The 20452-nt window shown below is 44.4% G+C and overlaps 1 protein-coding gene across 1 annotated transcript in view; it reads right to left on the bottom strand.

Moving 5' to 3' along the window:
• Window positions 1-17971, bottom strand: part of LOC142558345 (ATP-binding cassette sub-family C member 2-like) — a 144838-nt gene extending 126867 nt beyond the window's left edge. The window contains exons 1-2 of the mRNA XM_075670490.1: window positions 17911-17971; window positions 2090-2248 (exon numbers count right to left, since the gene is read on the bottom strand). Coding sequence (XP_075526605.1) covers window positions 2090-2245 — 156 coding nt within the window. The 5' untranslated portion in view covers window positions 2246-2248; window positions 17911-17971. The remainder of the gene's footprint in view (window positions 1-2089; window positions 2249-17910) is intronic.
• Between the last annotated feature and the right edge of the window lie 2481 nt (window positions 17972-20452).

Genomic DNA, 20452 nt, shown 5'->3' with positions numbered 1-20452 from the left:
CTTTTGAAAACGGTTCACCATTGAGGGTCGGGCGACACGTGAAACACAAGAGAACTTCACCTGTCTTGAATATTCCGCAACTAAAATAGCAATAAGCTTAACCGACACAGGGTGCCACGTGCCCTTGCTTGAACTAAACGCGTCCAATAATTAAGACTTAAGGACAACAAGTGTCTGCTACTGTGCGTGTGGAGCCTTCCTCCCTCTTCCTTTCCCTGATTCCTTTCACAGTCCTGTCCTTCATCTATTGTTGAAATTTTTAACGGATGCAACAATTTTATACTGGGTGCATCTTTATGACAATGTAGCCAGGCGAAAAAGGAGAAAGGCTTTACAGTAGGCCTTTCTCCCGGAGGCCTTTCTCGTGAACGGCCAAATAAGCAACATTTTGCAGGCTGCATATCTTTTTTTTTGTACTTCTTAATTCGAAGTCAAAACGGCGTGAAAAATTGGCCCCAATTTATTAGAAGGCGATGTTTGGGTAAACCAACGCGGATAATTAGCCGTAGGCAGCAGCTCTGGGCATTTCGCTACTGATCCTTAATTACAGAGAGATGCGAGGCGCGGACATCGGCGACATATCTTCTTTGTGCCACTTTTTGTCCACGCCGAGTAATTCTAGTAAAAATTATTATTCTTGCAACGATAATCGGACTGAAATAACGAACCGCTCTGCGACACAGTCCTCTAACGGCAGACGATTCTCTCACTTTCACCTATTAACGCTCACTTCAGTTCTATACTGCGAAACGTTTATTATTGGTAAGGGTAAAAAAAGAGCACATGACTTGGTCAGTAGAAATCAGCGTATCATTCAAGCAGGTAACACGTCCAACAAGAAGCATGCACAGTAATACCGTCACCTATTTCTCGCTTCATTTGTTTACCAGTTTTCATACAGCTCAACGGAAGGCGCGAATGCCGCCAGTGACGTCCTAATTTTGTTTCTCATCTCTCAATGCATCTCTCCCTCGTAGCTTTACCAAGCTCTACGTTCTCTGACTTTCTGCTCTTCTGCCACGGTTTCTGCCTTTCAATGCAAGGGCACACCATTGTTGCGTGCTCTTTTGTGCACTTTATTTTCCGACGTAGAAAGAGCCACAGCTCCAGTACTTTTCGCATTGCTTAACTCCAAGGCCACCAGTGACGGTGACAGCAAAGTGGTCGCTAAACTATCGACAGTGTGGTCACTAAAGTGTGTCACGCTAAAATCACCGCATATAGCTCAACACGCATATGGTCGTGCTTCTGAGCCACGCATTATTCGAAATAGTGGTTGCACGGTCTGATTTAACTATTATCCGTCAATGCAGGACGCTTGCCACTTGTACCCCAACCTGATTTGCTGCGTTCACAAATTATCCTGTCTCATTATCCTGTAACTTGTCAGCCTGATAGGGGGCATAACGTGAAGGTTTCCTGCTGTGAGATGATGTTAGGAACATTGCAAACGAATGAACTACTTTTTCGCGACCCTCTTATGACAACATGTGCTCACATGTGGCTTGTCTTTTAGAAACAAAAGGAAAAGGTTAAATGTGCTAATGCAATCTGCAAGTGCATAACTAGTACTCAAACGTTGGGAAGCTCATTGCGGCACCAGAACAGGGCAAATTACTTTGCACGTAAAACAAAGCCCAAATGACCAGCTCCCACAATGTAATCATGTACCGCTTGGAACAGAATTCATTACTCAACGTGCCACGTGGCACGGCACGCAACATGTGACTGGGATGATTAATCATTTTCCTTGACATATCAGTAAATAGGACGCCACTGAAACTTTTTACAATGCCCTAAAATGCTTGATATGCAGATCCTGTCATGCGTAGTTTATCCTCATTACCTTAGTCCTTGTTTAGCTTAATATCTATATTGTAAGTTTAGATTACGCCATGCCGGCAGCAGGTCAGTTAATACTCCGCAAATGCTTTTCACTTGGAAAAAAACTCTGAGTCACAAGCACAAGCGACGCTATTCCATCCATTGAAATCGACCGTTTGTCTAGTTTTCGGTTCTTCTTTAGACTTTGAAGGGCGTCAAACGACTGAATAGGCGAAGCACAGTTTTTGTATTGCTACGTTCTCACCATATGTATGACATCCAGGAGAGTCCAATATGGGCTGCGTGGAAGCTTGGGGTAGTTGTTGGATGCAGTCTGTACGCCTCCAAAGAGCACGATGATAACCAGCGGTGTCCACTTGAGCAGTTGTGCCGCTATCGCGGCAGCGTGGAGTGCGTCCATTTTCTGTGAATAAGGCAGAGTAACGACGGTAAAGACCTCAGCCGTGTACTTTATTACACTGTTGTTTAAGCTCCTTAAAAAAGCTTGCCCCCCCCTCCCCCCCCTTCAATATACTACAGTTACACTAACCTTTTTTCTTGGGAGAAGCTATTCTAATCGCGCGATGGAAGCGTTGGTTTATGACACTGCGCTTGCAGGTTTCGTTCACGCAGAAACGCCTCTGAGGAGAAACTGGCAGCCAAGGCATGCGGCGCTTTATACGCACAACACAGTTCCTGAAATGTACCCGCAACTTGGGAGGCTCAGGATTGCCTATTACAGAAACAGGCTCAATGTCAAACATGAATTCAACAAATCAGCGCGTCCCCCTTGAACTTCTGCATTACCAAACTTCTGAAAATATAGCATTTCTAGCCGTAGGGGAAACAGAATCCTTTTGGTGAGCATTGTTACGTGTGGAAAGACTCATAGAAAAGAGACTATTTAGACTTTACTTACACTGCAGCCATAGGACAAAATAGGCACTCTTGTTTGTGTTCCCTAGTGAAATGGCGCGATCCACTCTGAGGAATCGGCCACTAATCGGGCGGTGAAAAAACTGTTATGGATTTTTTTATAAATTAAGGTGACGTGAAATAATTACAATGCAATGGGGTTAAATTGTCTACTGTTACTAATATGAATGATCGATTATCTAAGTGACACTTGCTCGCACCAAAAGCACAAACATTCCATCGTCTTTGCGCGGCAGCTCGACTCTTCAGCACCTGCCAATGGTACCGGCGGCAAAAGCACGGTCCCGGTGCTGTCCCATATCTAAGGCGCGTGGAGATTTATACGGCTTTAGCCTGGCGACGTGGACAATGTCATGTAGGGCCCATTTACGCTCCAGCTGCACGACACACCACCCGCCTCCCGTACATGTGTGGTCGGGCAAGAATTTGCAGATTTCGCAGACTGGTACAAATATTTCGGTTTAGACTGTATGTGCGAGCCCAGTATATACCGAAATTTGTGCACACGTGTGCGAAATGTGCAGTTTGCCGTACGACCGCTCGCGTGCGGCATGCGGGCGGTGCGGCTCAAGCGTAAATAGGCCTTTACTTAACTGGCCCTGAGGCCGGGATAAAGCTGTGTAACTGGTGTGCGGCCTGCATCCGCTCTTGTCTCCGCGATCCGAGTGTCTCCGCTATCGTCACACCGGTAAGCTGGTGCAGCGCAAGCTAATTTTTTCGAAGTGTGCAGAGGTCACCAGCAGAACATTGAAAAAATTAGTGTTAATAACATTTTACAGACATATTTCTTTAAATACTTTAGCAGCACTCCGTCAACAATTCGCCAACGACTTGGATTGAAACTATAATTTAAAACGAAGAGATTGATTCCTAAGTATCCATGTATCGAAATTAACGTCTGTTAGAAAAATTTATCGAAAGCTCTCAAGTTACTACCCATCATAAGCATTTTTCGGCAAATAGTACGAGCTGTTGACGTACTGAGAATTCATTTCCTTCCGAGAAAAATTATTTGGTGCTGTACAGTAAAACATTCTTAACACAAAAGTAACAAACCCTTTGACGGAATATTAAAGTTATTATTTAAACAAAAGTTAGAAGAAGGTATCTTAACGTTGTGTTTAAAATATTCTTTCTACAAAAGTTAGTAGGAAGCCTTCTACCGGTGTATGAACAAATTTTCTTTATACAAAGTAATAAGGAAGACTTTTAACTGTGTATTTAAAATATTCTTTACATAAAAGTAAGAAAGACATATTTTGACAGTGCATGAACAAATGTTACTAGAATGAAAATGTACATAGACTGTCAGTAAAGTAAATAGAAAGCTGTTTCAGAGTTCTAAATAACGTTAATAGGCATTTATGTATTATGTAAGGGTGCAGATGACGTAGTGGTCGTCGTTAGAATGATTTCATAGGTGACATCGGGCACTTTGTGGTGCTATCGATATGGGCCTGTGTAACAGGAGAGCAGTTTTTCACAAAAACTCACTTTAAAGATGGTAACCACAGCACGACGCTTCTGTGCAAAAAATGAACATCACGGTGACGGAGGGGGTAGCGGTGCTTCTAGTTCTCTTGAGACACTTGGCGAGCATGGACAGCAGGGGCGATGACATCACGAACATATTCGCTAGTTGAAGCTTTGGTGGACGGAAGTGCATTGTCTGTTGCTAGCGTCGGCTCTCAGACATACAAGAGGTAGAACGGGTAATATCTAGCAGTTTCGAGACGGGAGCAGTTGTAAGCAAAGGAAATGTGAGGTAGAGTAAGGTTCCAGTCATGGCTGTCGGCTGAAGCGTATTTCGATAGCATGTCTCTAAGGGTTTGGTGCAAACGCTCAGTGAGGTAGTTCGCTTGTGGATACAGTTTATGCTGCACAGAGGAGACATGCCTAATGTGGTCAATAACTTTGGACAAAAACGTACGGCCACGGTCTATGAGTATGTGACGCGGAGCACCATTCATCAAAATTATATTATTAGGGGGAAGTTCACTACATGAGCTGCGCAACTGGTCGGAAGAGCGCTTTTTGTAGCGTAGCCGGTGGCGTAGTTCGCAGCGACAGCAACCCCCTTGTTCCGCGATGTAGATTTGGGAAAGGGGCTGAGAAGGTCTAAGCCGATACGATGGTAGAGGTGTGCGCCGAGGCATCGGCGCGACGCCGCCGACTGCCCTCGCTGCGCCGCTGCCGCCGACGCAAACTGATCAGCGCACCGCCGCCGCCGCCGATGTTTTCACTCGGCGTGATCGGCGTGCCTTCAAAATATGATAAATCTATTAACGCGACAGCGTTAAGGAGCTCGTGTCGCAGAAAAGCCGGTGTTGTCGGCGTCGGCGGCGTTGGCCGTGAGCGATAAATCCCAGCAGGCACTTCATGAATAAAAAACAACGTCCGATGCGGGGCGCGTAGTCGCTTCGCCGTAGCCCATTGTCTTACACCCCTTGGTGGGTCGACGGGAACGCTGTCGCGTTCCACTCTTGAAGGCGAAGCTTAAGCGTCCTCCAATTTTTTCCCCGCAAATCTGCCTGCGTTTAAAATTTTCTTTTGTCTTTTTCAATTCTTTTCTCTGTCTGAGGCAGATAATCGTGTCAAGGAGCTGAGCAATGAAGCAAAACAAAGAAAAGCAACACCGCTCTCCGCGCGGCAGCGGAACGTGCAATTCCGAAACTTCTGCAAAACGCAACATGGCGTAACGAGTAGTCTCGGAACGTGGGAATCACGACTTGACGGTCGTGGGCTCTGCGGCTGTGGCTGGAATCGGTGACATGTCCGAAGACCGCATCAGCGCGAGAGTACGTTTAACTAGCGAAATGGAGTTGTCTAGCCCCGACGTGTTTAAGATGCCGGTTGGAAGTTTTCGAATTATTCCGTTGCATTCGAAGGTGAAGTCAAGTTTTGTTTGGAGACACTTTGGACATTTGGCGTACCTCACTGGGGGAAAGCAGAAGACAGTTGGAAGTGACTACTACTGCGAGAGCTGCTTGACCAAATCATCAAAAGAAGACAACTCAAAGCCGTTCGAATCGTGAGTAGAGCACCTTTGGTTCATTACGGAGGTAAACTATTAAATTTGGTCGTAGCTGCTTTATCATTTCATTGTGAGAATTTATATATTTTCCTCTTTCCTCCGCAGCTGCAAGGTTAAACGCTACGCCAGCACAGTAAGCCCGTCGAACTTGCAAAGACACTTGATGGATGCCCACAAACTACAAGACGACTGCAAGGAAATGCAGTCGTCAGGACTGCAAAAATGCTTCACCGTCGCGGCAGCCCTAGCTGCCGCGACGGTGAAGCATTTTTTCCAGACGATTCCCAGGCGCAAGACGACAACGTCGTCAAGAAAGAGCTTGCTCGCAAGAGACCTGGTCCTCTTGATCGCCAGAGACCTGCTGCCGTTTAACATTGTGAATGGCGAAGGATTACAGGTGGGTGACAGCTATAACGCAGTTTATACGCTTTTCTTTTAAGTGTGAACGAACAGTGACTATTTCTTTTCAGTAGGGCTTCTTCATAAAATATGAAGTCATCAGAGAGCTCCATGAACTCCCTGACCGAACGACGTTGTCGAGGACAGCACTGGATGATGTGTACCGTGCCATGCACCGACAGGTGAAGAAAATGGTGGCTGAGGGGTCAAGGTTCTGTGCCGTCACGTACGATCTATGGACCGACAGTTGCAGGCGGCGAGCCTACACCACGTTCACTTGTCATCATATTGATGGTATGTTCATCGTGTTGTTTTCGGACTCCTGATAGCAATAAGCGCGTGCCCCAACCCATGCATTAAATTTCGGCGCGTGCTTCCAATGTACTTTTCTGAAGTTTTCATTTGCCTTAAACTGTCGTGAGCTTTCAGACAAGGCAAAAGAAGAAAGCTTCGTTTCTACTTCTATGTCTAAAAATATATTTATTATATCACGAAAGCATTAAATGATTGCATTAATACTGGGCGAGTGTAGCGAACACTCTTGAAGTGTGTTCAATTCTGTGTTCCTCTGGAGCTGGTTGCACGCAGTGACAGGACGCTCAGCGCGTGCTACCTCGGACTATTGCATACAGCCGGGCGCCCCCACTCTGGCTGTCGTACAGTATACCCCGGCCGTACAGTGCAACAACGGCCGCTCGATCCACGGCGGATCGGGCAGCCGTTACAGTATAGTACACCGCGCGCGTTGCTTATTTTTCTTGATAGGACACGCCGCGCGCGCGGCTTGTAAGTGTTTTGTGCGTGAGTGCGATGCGTGGCTGTGTGTGTGTGCCCCACGCGCCGATTGACGGCATCGCGTGCGTGCTTCGGCGCCCGCCACCTGCGAGCGGACTCTGTGTGCGCCGCTCGCGCTCATGTATTGCCGAGCCCGCGCGAGCGCTCGTATAACGGTGTGTGTGTTTGCGCCCGCGCGCCGTGAAATCTCGGACATGCGCGCGCGGCCGCTATGCAGTCAGGGGACGCCCGCCTGCGGTGCTATCTCGGTGCTCGGACAATCGCGGGTGGGCGTCGCGTTCTTTGTGCAGTGTTTTATAACTATACCTATATCCCTGTCCTCTCTACCTATCGCTCCCCCTTTTTGTTTCCTCTACACCCCCTGACCCTTTATTGAAGCTGGCCGCACCTCAGGTGCTTCATAGCTAGATAACAGACGCCATGGCTGGCGCACATGTTTTCCTTCTTTTTTTTTTACTATAGATCACCAAGAAAAAGTATTTTGTTGGTGAGGGAAGCGGCGTACCACGCTGTTTCAGACTATAATGGTTGATGTTTTTATTTCAGAGAACTTCGAGCTCGTGTCATTGACTCTGAGCACGAAGCACATGACCGAGAGAGATACAGGCGCTGCCATTATGAATCAGTTTCAAAGGTGCCTGGAAGAATTCGACATGGTGGGAAAGGAAGTGTGTGCAGTCGCTGACGCCGGCTTGAACATGAGGCGCGCAGCGAGCCTCGCGCACACGGAACACCACCTGTGTGTTGGCCACGGCCTACAAAACTTCGTCATCAAGGAAGGATTTGGAAGTGTCCCGAAACTCGACAGTTTGCTATTCAACTGCCGTGACATTGTGAAAACTGTGCACTACCGGGCCTCTGACCTGGAGGAGATCGCTGACTCTGAACTGAATGCAGCAGTGCAATCGTTGGTTAGCACAGCCGAAGCGCTTGAACATCACGAAAATGATCCTGTAGTTGATGAAGGCTGTCAAAACAGCGACCACGCATACAACGCCGCACCAGTAGCACGGGGAGGGGCAGCCACAGTTAAACTGGACACACCAAACAGGTGGCATAGCATATTAGCTATGTTTAAGAGCCTCGTCGCGAATAAGGCTGCGCTCAGGAAGTTGTTGGCTCGGATAGGGCGCCCGTTCCCTGTTGTCGAAGACTGGTGCCTGATTGAAGAGGTTGTGCAATTCCTAAGCCAGTTTAAATGCGCGGTAGAGCTGCTCTCCCAGCAAAAATCGAGCACGTTTATTGTGCTTATCGTTATTCGAAGCGAGCTTCTCGCCTCACTGCAAGACATGTCCGGAAGCAGCACAGTTCAAGGAATCAAAAGAGAGGTGCTGAAGAGATTAGAACACAGGTTTCCTCTGACAGATCTCATGGTCACGGCATCGCTTCTCGATCCAAGATTTCAATATCTAAAAGCTGTTGAAGAGTATGTGACAGGAAGGGGTACATTCAAACTTGAGTTTCTAGCGAAGCAGGTGCGTCGCTATATCAAGGAATGCGACGTGGCAAAGCCGACAGAATGTGACACGCGCCTTAACGACGCTTTGACGTCCTTAGCACGATGCGATTTTAGTGCGCCACAGCAGTGGACCAGTGAAATCAACGCGGAGTGCCACGCACTTTTAAGCAAACCTTGCGCGCAAGTGAACGACGTGTTAAAATTTTGGAAAGGGGCTCAGAACGAGCTACCATGGCTTTCATGTCTGGCTAAAAAAAAAATATCTGTGCATCCCAGCCACGAGAACACCGGGCGAGCGAGTGTTCTCGGTGGCTGGTCTTGTCCTCCGGTCTCGAAGAGCGAATTTGCACCAACTCACGGTAGATAAACCCCTGTTTATTCATGACAACTACAGCCTTTGCAAATCTTGCCTCTGAACGAAATTGTTTTTTCTAGTTATTGTTTTGTTGCCGGTTTGTTAGTTTCTGATGTGTTTATGGCGTGTTCGGAATGCAGCCTTTTATCTACTTTCTTCCTCTACTTTCATGGACCGTAGAGTGTTGATTTGCCAGTTCTAACTATTCCAGACCACAGTCAAATATTCCACACATTGTGATGATTGTGGTTGTGTTTCTTTTTGTCGTTTTCATGTTCAACTCTGACTGGCGCTTTTCTTGAGCTTGAATATGTGGTGTCACACGGTTCATTATGTTAAAACTATTTGAAAGCATTCAATTTGTGTGTCTGTTATTTTTTTTTCACAAATTTCAAATGTCCATTTGGTATTGCAAATTTGGAAATAAAAAAAATTTCTGCGGCATAATGCTGCTCTTCGTAACAGTTTATATATATATATATATATATATATATATATATATATATATATATATATATATATATATATATATATATATATATATATATATATATATATATATATATATATATATATATATATATATATATATATATATGAAATATCGAATGCAACTTACACCGACAGCTCTACTGCACTATAGAACACTTTCGATCTGCTGGTTAAAAACTTTCTTTCGGAAATGGTGTATATGAGCAATGACTGCATTCCTACTAATCTGCACTTATTTTATCCAACCTAGCTATTGATGCGCTAACAAAGCGGGCGAATTTCTTTTATACCCTCAGCTGGAAAACTGTTGACCTGCTGCACAAAAAAGTACTTCAATTCTTTCTTATTCCGGGAAAAGGCCGTTAAAAGAAAAGTTACTTCGAACATATGGTGACTAATATTCAGGACAAATGATTTCAGAAACTGTCCTATCGGAAATGTTTGTGTTATAACATCAACTACTTATTTGACTGGTAAAGGGCTGAACCAAGCAGAATGTGGGCGTAGAAGAGGTCTCTTTCTTTTTTTTTCGTAAAGAATATTGTATAAACACAATCTCATTCAGAAAAAAGTGGAAGTACGATTAATATATCGAGTGTCTCGCGCGTCGGTGCCGGTTTTGCAATTCTAGATTAATTCACTGAATCCTTGCGCAATGGAAAAATATAACCGAGGCATAGCAAAAAAAAAAGAAAATAATTGCGACTACGACGCAGAAAACAAGAAAGGTTCTGCACGTTCGTGGAGCAAGAAATATATAAACGCAACATTCGCGCTTGAGATATGTGCCTCATTTTTTTTTAATATGGCGCCAAAAAACAAGGTTTACAGAACATTTTGCATTTCTCTCAGCCTACAACCCCTCTGTAATTGGTCATCTCATCCCTTAGTACGAAATGCCCCGAATTTTCAACCAGTTTAGCAAAGGTGGCTGTAGCGAAACAGCTTTTTAAATTTATGGTTTAGCTTGTCACGCCACAGGCGCCGCCGCCGCCGTCGAAACATGGCTTTGCGCCACCGCCAATTAAATACCCGGCGATGACGCCGCTGCCGCCGACTAGAAACGACCGGCAAGCCGCCGCCGTTCGAAACCGACATGGCGCACACCTCTATACGATGGTAGGACTCGGATGAGATGTCGAGGGGCTGCTCGTAACCAGCGGGGAGGTGGAATGGCTTCTTCCGTCTTCGACACAAGTCACAAACGGCGACGTAAGTCGTACGGAACGGGCAAGGCCCGGAAAGAAAAATGGCCATCTTGTTCGTTTGGTTTAGAATTACTAGGTGTTCTGATGCACAAACTGCATATGGTCATCGGTGAATAGGCTTTGCATCGTCATACTAGGCGAATGCCAGCAAACTTGAAAGTAGAAAATATCGAGAAGCAGACATAGACAAAGTGACAGGAGACCCTCTGTTTTTTTTTTCTACTTTCAAGTTTCCAGGCATTCTCTTAGTATAACCTTGTGCCAACTAGCCCGAGAAGCCACTCTCACAGTATCGTCAGCATGAATGCGATACTCGAGAGCGAGATTCTGACTTAAGGTGGTGATTGTCGAAGTCGAAAATGTCTCGGTTGGACAATAAAACAATGAAAATCTTTAGCTTGCCGGCAGAGGATAGGTCCACCACAACCATTTCATCTATTTATTTATTTATTTGTTTATTTATTTAAACATACTTTAGAGGCCTCGTGGGAGACATTGTGGGAGAGGGGTAGTGCACAAAGAGAAATATGCATCGCGATGAGCTCCGCTATATAAATCAATAAGCACAAGCATATTGCTGGGAAAACACATAAAAGAAGACACTGTAGTTGTAAATACAGGGAAACAAAAAACATACCGCACAAAAGCAGAGCAGAAGAGTAACAGGTAATACTTTAGAGAAAACAGTTTAAGATAACGAACACACATAATGCAACTGTACAACAAGATAAAATTATATAAAACAAATGTATGGTACAAACAATGTCAATGTACCGTCAACAAGTAGGCATAGTATCAACTCCTTTATATTTGTAAAATGATTTGCTAGGAAATGGCGGAAGTTATCATAGTTAGTCTGGGAGGCAATCTGATCCGGGAGATTGTTCCAGTGATGGATGGCACATGGAAGCGCAAAGTTAAAATTGCATTTGTTGAGCCGTAAATGCGGACATAGCTAGAATAATTATGTAGTGTGAGCTAGGTGAGAAATGGTTTTTTTTTTCAGACCTGCTGCGGCGATGAAATTTTTTGAAATAATGATGCCAAGCCAATGTCGCGACGATTGTTCAAGTGTTACTCAGTGTTAATTCGTGATATACTGGATTGGTTACTGTAGTTATTAGAAATGATACGACTTGCTCTATTCTGGATTATTTCCAAAGAATCAATTGAGCCTAATTGATAAGGAGACCAAATGGAACAGGTATATTCAAGTTGAGGACGAACTAGAGTTTTATATGATAATTTGCGACTGTTCAAAGGTGCAGATTTCAAATTACGTCTCAAGAACCCTAGTGATCTGGAAGCGATCTCTGAGGTTGCATTATTATCATTGGACCAAGACAGATTCGGTAGGAGTAATACGCCCAAGTAGCCATATTGCGTTGTAGTGTATAGACTGGAATTATTATCGCCGTAAGGGAACTCAGATGTACCAGGTTTACGAGTAAACTACATTACATTACGTTTTGAAACATTTAGTGTCATGAGCCATGTATGGCACCAACTATTAATGAGATCGAAGTCTTTTTGGAGCGACAGCTGGTCATCAGTGTTATTGATTCGGCAATAAATAATGCAGTAGTCAGGAAACAATCGAATGACGCAAGACACATTGTGCGACAGATCGTCAATGAATATAGGAAAAAAAAACTAGCGGTACAAGTACGCTACCTGGTGATACACCTGGGCAGACGTTCGTTAAGGAAGAAAAGAAATTGTTAATTGTTGTATACTGCTGAGGAAGGCATGATAATGTAAGGGAGTCTAATTTCAGGTCTGAAAGTTTGGATATCTGTCGACATTGTGCAACGCGGTCAAACGCCTTCGAGTAGTCGAGAAACAGGCAGTTTGATAGTTATTGTTCCTATCTTAATGCAGGTCCTTGGTAAATTCAAACAACTGGGTTTCGCATGAAAAGCCCTTTCGGAAACTGTTCTGATTTTTGAGAAAGAACCTATTAGATTCCAGATGACCGTAAATATGAGAAGGGGTAATGTATTAAAGAATCTTGCAACAAATGCATGTGAGTGATATGGGATGGTAATCGTGGCATGAAGTTTTATTTACACGCTTAAATACTGGTATTATTTTCGCCAACTTCCAGTCAGAAAGAATCACGCCAGTTTCAAGCGACTGTCGGAATATATGAAGAAGTATTTTTCTGGTTACCGTTACTGCATTCTTTATTACCTTTATTTCCATCCACGCCACATGGAGATAGCTTTAGATGAATCATGAGTGTTGTTAAGCCCTCTAACTGAATTTCTATCCCTTATATGAATCGCTAATCAAGTTCAGCTACGTAAGGTATCTTGGTACTATTTTTTTCATGAATACATAAGTAAATAAAAAAATTAAACGCCGTTGGACATTGACAATCCGTAACAAGGAAGTGGTAATCATTGTGCAATAAAATGGGATGGCTCTCGCTGGTAAGGCTTAACAGTTTCCAAGATTTAGTGGGATTGTCTTTAAGGCATGCGGGTAGTTCCTTCTAATAATAGTTCTGTTTAGCCTCGCTTAAAGCTGTGCAGTATTCCTTGAGACATATTTTATAATTGCGCCATAAGAAAAACTGCCCAACCGCTTAGCATTATTGTACAGGCGTTTTCTTCTGATTCCGCATTCGCTGAAGCTTTTTCGCAAGCGAGGTATTTGATTTGCCATTGCTTATTTTTACCTGTGGAACCTACTTGTCAACTAATGCATACAAAGCGTTTTTTGAAAAGCAACCAGTTCTCTTCTGCGGATCTGCTTCAAAAAGACGGCAGAAGAATATATTGAAAAAAAAAAAGAAAAGAAATGATCCGAGTTCCGTGTTAATCGCCCGGTAATTGCCTTTGTTATTATCCTGAGTTCATTTCGTAGTTACGCCAGTTAGGGAAATGGAAGTGTTTATATCCACCTGGAGTAAATGATGGTCACCGAATCCATCTAGGTAATCTAGATTACGTATCGTTCCTGCAGTGGTCGTGTGGATGATTTGAGGATGTCCGGGCCACGTGTGGGTTGAGAAAGAGTTTGAAGGAGGCTGAATTGTCGAGTCCGATTAAGGAAGTCACTTGATATGTGACAGGGTGATGGCAGTGTAGTCCAATCAATGAGCGGAAAGTTGAAATAACCAACTAAGTTATGTAAGCTCTGGATAGTTCAGATGCCATGCCGATGCTGCCATGTAGTGCATTATTAAAAAAAGAATCGGACTCCGGTGCACGATAGAAGCAACCTATCAGAATTTTAAAAGAAGGGGCGGTGCACGTCACCCAAATTATTTCGAGGTGAGAATTTGTGTTCACAAGGAATGAAGTGGTAGTTTTCCTTATACCGATCAATACACCTCCTCCTCTTTCACTAGTGCGGTCGCACCTGTACAAGTCGTACATAGTATGTTTGGGTGGGCGTCCGAGACTGGCGTAAGTGGCCTGATAAGCTCTGAAGAAACGTCAATTGATAAAGACGCCACTTGATCGGCACCTAGAGAATCAACGCTGTCCAGGCAAATACCTATCAGCAGAATTTGCTTGGCAAATCCGAAGTTAAGAATAGGCACGTGAGTGCGGTTAGCTGTAACAGTAAGAACACAGTGTCATGCTGCAGGGGATTCTCGGGCAGAGGAGTGACAAGGTACTCTCCATCAGGAACAGCCGGGGAAGGCGGCAGTTTTATACAGGCTAATGACTTTGGTGGCACGCGCATAAAGCCGGTAGAACGGAAGCGGCACGGGGTCTTATTAGAAATTTCGGAGAAAATCAGCAACTGAAGAGACAGGGTACCGGCAGAGCATTCAATAAGAGCTGAACGCGCGCAGCGAAAATCGAGTCCGAGAATTAGGTCGGGGTGTCAATCAGCAATCACGGTCAAGAGGACAGAAGTGTGGCAGCCGGTGATGCACACACATGCCGTGCACATGCCGACGATACGGACAGTACCGCCATCGACGGACGACTCGTGCCGACACCGGAGCGAGGAGGTTTCCGAGTGGCCTGAAGGCAGCGCTCACAACAGAGAGATGAGCTCCTGCATCAATCCGTCCAGTGACAGGGAAGTCTCGAACGTCATCGTCGAGAAAATTGTTTTGGTCCGTAAGTAACTGAACTGAAGATATGAAGGCAGGGTTAACAGCGCAACTTCACCTCCGAAAAACTGCAGTGCCTAGTTTATTTGACTGGGTGCGGGTGGCGCTAGGCGGCGATGAGATGTGATGGGGTTGGTGTGAACGACTTGGATTCGATCCCTCTACCTCTACCTAGCAGGGCTATGGCACTGCGCTGATAAGCACGAGGTCGCTGGATGCAATCCTGGTCGCAGCGGCTGCGTTTCGATGGGGGCGAAATGCAAGAACGCCCGTGTACCACGCATTTGGTGCATGGTAAGGAACCTCTACGTCGACGTTGATCCGAAGTCTCCGCTACGGCCTGCCTCATACAGCGTGATTGTGGCACGTAAAACACAACACTATAATATTTAGGACACTCGCAGGTGCCATGACTCCAGGCACTTTATCGTCTTTCTCGCGGCGGTTTGCCTCTTCAGCATCTATCGGTGATATCATAATAATAACTAGATATTTTTGATTATGAGACGGAGGCCAACCAAGCTATACGAGCTGTTTATACAGAGCAAACAATATTTATTTATTTATTTATTTATTTATTTATTTATTTATCATACCCTCAAGGTACGGTTGTACATTGCAGAGGGGAGGGGCAAAGTAAGTAAATACAGAGGCAATCACAAAATAAGGAGGGAAGGCAAACAACATGGCAAAAAACATCGTATACAAAACAAGAATGGTAAATAGAAACTTGTGAGCGTGGCAAAAATACATGGCGGAACAAAATAAAGAAAGGAAAGAACATACGATATAAAAATACAAGCAATAATGTAAAACAATGGCATAAAAGCAGTTATTATACAGAACAAGCAAACGCAACAATTATTTATAACATGAAGCTTTGAAGTGTGCTTTTAAAGTTTTTGGTGTCAATAATGCTTGTAAGTAATGCGGGTAAGTTATTCCAATCTTTGCTTGTTTGGGGAAGAAATGAAGAAATGAAGAAGAAATTTCATTGGCAGTTCGAGACAATTGCACTAAAGTTGTTGCAGAAGCCATCGTAGATGATTTTCAAAGTAAGCTACTAGCTTATTTTGATAGCAGAAATCAGATCAATATGCTGCTAATACAATTGGAATGTACATCCGACGTCGATAGCGGTGTTTTATGATGACGCCGTAGAATATTGTCTGGCTTCTGTAGAAGGCAAGACAGCGTGGCGAAGGCGGCAGCCTGATGAGGACGGTATAAAGACGACGGAATGACAACTACTGCAGCACGACAGAGATTTGCATGACGACGAAGGAACCAGGAGAGCGCGACGGCGACAGCAGTAGAACGGCTGCACACTTGCGCTTTCTTATTTGCTCGTTTACTCAAAGAAGCGGAACTCCTCCGGCCATCAAACACATTGCGGTTTTCATTCAGCGGCAAATGCGCATCGCAACTCCGCTGGCCGATACCAATGGGCCACTCAACGAGTAAACCCGAAAACGAAACAGTCAAAAATTGATTTAATTACAAAATATTGAATATAGCTTAAGAAAAGCCTCTATAAAGTAAAATGAAGTACTGAATAGTCGCAGAAATGGTATTTATTAATTAGTATCGAGCATACAAGTTACCTGGAGAGCAAGAAATGATGATGTTTTGAGTAAAATTAACTGCGACTGTTTGTTACCCTGCAGTAAAAATAGAGAAAGTGTGTCCCAGCTAACGTAGCTGCTCAAAGAAAGAAAATTCAACACCAAAGACGGGGCAAAATAATATAGTAACGCCTGCGATGTTCGTTCCTCACAGGTGTGACGACAGAACACCAAAGATCTTATAACCGTATCTTAACCGCGTTTTTTTTTCTTCTTTTTTCTTGTACCAGCTTGGCTAACTTGAGGTGGGGCACATTATGTAGATAAGTTGTCAATTTAACGATGTTTTTTCTGGCACACTGGCCTGTGCACTGCTGTTACAGTACAGCCGCGGCCACGTCTGTGTAGAGCGCGCGAGCAGACGGCCTTGCTCTGCGGGGCGACACCGTGCGGCAGTTGCGGGATCTGACGCACTGTGCCCAGGAGCATGCGCGGCCTAATAGACATGCAGAACTGCATTGCACGAGTGGCAACGTTGAAACGGGCAGTTGTTTAACCGAATAGGTACGCTTCCTCAGGGCGCTCTCGGTATCGCTATGCCAAAAGATTACGCGTTTCAGCTGATAACACGCACCCGACTCTATCGCTCTTCGGGACATTGTGCCTGCCATAATATCAATTGCCCGTCGCTCATCCACTGTGAGTCGGGGAGCCATTGCGAATAAATTCTGCGAAAAGGTTTGACTTCTATGTATAATATAGGCAGCACGTATGCGATGTTCTCATTTCATTGGCCGATAACATTATCTGGGATTGGTGAAGACATAGTTTTTCATATCAAGTGCCCTGAGGGAATCGCACACGCTATCACTCACGTGCTCAATTCCCTTGTCATCGCGCGTAGTAAGGTGGCGCCCTCGGGTAATGCGCACAACCGGCAAAACACGTGCGCCTACCAACATAATTTCTGGTTTAAAGCAGCGTGCGCCGACCTGCATGGCTATTAGGCCGCGCATGCTCCTGGGCAAAGTGCGTCAGATCCCGCAACTGCCGCACGGTGTCGCCCCGCGGAGCAAGGCCGTCTGCTCGCGCGCTCTACACAGACGTGGCCGCGGCTGTACCTAAAATGTGCTACTGTGCAAAGGCGAATATGAAAATAAATTTTCCCCATAACTCATTATTTACGCATTCAGCAATAAAGAACTCTTTTAGCCACACGAATTAGATAAATAATTTGTGTGTCCGTCGTAAAATTCATAGCTTTTACAAACACATTAATACTCGGGCACAGGACGAAACCAGGGCTCAATGCATTAAAACAAGCTCTGATAAATTTCACGAGTTTCGAGATATTCACTTCCTAATTGTTCAGCAAGTTATTTCTTTAATCGTCCGTTTCTACTTTTTATAAGCGTTACACCGGCAACTGGTTGAACATTGCATTTAGAATTAGCGTTAAACATTCGCATATTGAATCCTGGCTGAAGTCAGCTTAGAAAACAGAAGTGCCTACACTTATAATTCAAAAGGCAGCTTGTGAATGTTGCCATCCTTATGTCCCCTTGCACGCATGAGTTACTTCGGGATGTCACTGCCCGTAATAATTTGTTGGGAGATAGATTGCCTTCTTATCTCTTCTGCATTTCTTTAAGTATTCGTTCGCCGCAGTTGATGGTGCTGCTACGTTATACGATACTTACTTGCCAATTCCCAATTGAAATGCAGCGAAATTCGTCTTGATAGACTCACACAAATACCAGCTTACCTGCAGCGTAAGGGTATCCGGTGTGTTCACGATGACTTAGAGTCTGCTGTTTCAAATGTAGAGGGCGTACAAAAAAAAAGCTCTATATTGAAGCAACAAGCGAAGCACCGAACAGCTGTCGCACATAGCAAAGTCACATGTTCTGCTCGTTCAATTAACGTTAAATGACGTGACAGCGTACAGGAAATATGGAATATACGTCCCTGGCGCGGAAATTGTTCCTATGCGTTGCGTTTTTGTTGAACTGCATGATGAAAGAGATGAAAGAGATGAAATGTTTTGTGCGCTGTGACTAGCGAAAGCGACAGATGCAAGGAATTGTCCTTGAAAAGGAATGCGATCATCTATTTTTTATCATTTAGGAAATAGCTGCAAAGCGCACCATCAGTCCGTCGCAAACATGCCTAGCCACAAGGATCGAGACAGTGTGAGACGCGACGCTTCGCAGTGTCACTGACGTTCCGGACATTGGCATAAGCTGGTTCAGAAGTGTGTGTAGAGACGTCCTCACTTCAAAGAGAATTATTGTTGGCGATTGTCGCTTCACAGCTTAGCTTTGTATGAGCTGAGGTTATGTTCGTTGTAGTACTTTTCTGACGAAAATTTAGGCTGGACCCGGAAAACAGCGACAGCAAGCATTGCTTGTATTAGGAAATATCTGACCTACATTTAAATCATCCGAAAGGAAAGCAGCAGCAGCGACCTGTGCGGACATTGTGATCATAGCACTATGTATGTTGACTGTTTCTTTGTGATATGCTTGTGAGGAGAAAGGTATTGGCTGGTTTGTTAAATCTCATCAAATCTATAGTCTATATGGTCGCAGAAAATGTAGATAATGGGCCGATAAAGTCGACAACTTCGTTGAACTTGAGTACTGTGGTGTGGCAAATGCTCTGCAGAAGTCCTGAAGGTGGAGGAAGGTGCATGGACGGTTAAAATGTCGTCCACTTCATTATAGCTTGAAGCAGCAATGGAAGCCCTATACGAATTTATCAAATAGAAAACCTTGGAATTTAATGTGTGCGTATGGTGTTTCCTTTGTAGCTTCGTGCTACAGTCGGGTGGATGACATTGTCCCTTTCATGAACCTTCTGCCATCATGCGGGCTTCCACAGAACTGACTTGTCATATTCGGTATCCCTGTTATTCGACTTGTCATTTAATTCGGCTTCGCTCTGCGATCTGTTAGCCGCGTGTTCAAATCGGATAGTAAAGCTATCGCCATGAAAAACTGTCGGTCCCATGTTCGATCTCCTCTCCAGGACGAATTTTTTTCAGCTGCGAAACGTCTCTTGGACAAATTCGTATTCATATTTCTGTTGGTTTGCGCTTCAAATGCATGAATGACAATTTTAGTGCCTTTCATCAGTATGGTATATTCGCTAGAGCTCAATTAAACAAAAAAAAAGTGAATGAGGCTTGAAAACGGCAAGACTGCTTACAGACATAAGCATTGAGAGTGATGTAATTTTTCAAGTGTAAGACACAGAATGATAACAACAGCTACCTCAGCATTAATAGGAAGCACAGTGCGGTGTTCCGATGTAATCTGCTATGCGCAGCGCAGAAGTTGCCATTGGTAAATACTTTTCTATTGTGTGTGCCGACAACTTCACGCTACTCTTGGCTGCATCAAAGAAATGCGCAGCCAGTATTCTTTGCTGCTTCTAAGTGCATCAAAGAAATGCGCAGCCAGTATTATTTGCTGCTTCTAAGTGTGCATTGCATTTGAATTTAGCAAGAACGTCGAGCTCATTGTTGTAGCTTGTAAGAAAGCATGGTAACGGCATCAAGATGATGGAGGAGAACTGGAGATCTGAGGGTTCGCAATTTCATATTGCTCTCAAGTATACGCAGGAGAAGCTCACTACAAAATCTTGCGAGATCGTAAAGTAAGACTTCTACTCCCGTAGCAGCATATTAATAATTGCTTGAACGTTATTAAGTTATTCGGTTTTAAGAGTGGTACACCGTGGGTCATAGACCAAATTACTCGCATTATGGATTTTTGCAGCATATACAAGCTATTGTCATTAGTTTTTGTGGTTGAAGAAGACAGCACTGTAAACGTGACTGGACGAAAGTGTAATATAGCTGTCATTTAATCAAAAGGCAAAAGTTGCCTCAGTCCACTAATGATGCCAATTGAACGTGAAAAATGGCTTCTGACGTTATCAACGGGGCGGAATGGCTTATATTTTCTTCGAGTAACATACCAAGATATTTATGCAATGCAATGCGCTCTATTACTTCACCGCGAAGTTTCGGATACTTCTGATACATTTCTTTCGGGGTAGAAAATGATGTATATAGTTGTTTTACAGTTTAGTTCGTGTCTATTACCTCTAAGTTGCTATGAGTATGGCAAACCAGTTCTACGGGAGCCCGCAAGGCGGATGAAAGCTCATGAGAGGAAAAAATATAGCATGTATGTGCAATGAAAACTCATGAGTGTTTGTCAGCAAGAAAGCTTCTCAGTTGAAAAAAGTTGCCCTGTTCCAGGATTCGAATCCGCGACCAACGCATTACCGAGGTGGTC

This window comes from Dermacentor variabilis, chromosome 9 (assembly GCF_050947875.1).
Source record: "Dermacentor variabilis isolate Ectoservices chromosome 9, ASM5094787v1, whole genome shotgun sequence".
In the NCBI taxonomy this organism is placed as follows: Eukaryota; Metazoa; Arthropoda; class Arachnida; order Ixodida; family Ixodidae; genus Dermacentor; species Dermacentor variabilis.
Note: the sequence above shows the minus strand (reverse complement) of the source record. Positions and strands in the feature narration are given on the sequence as shown.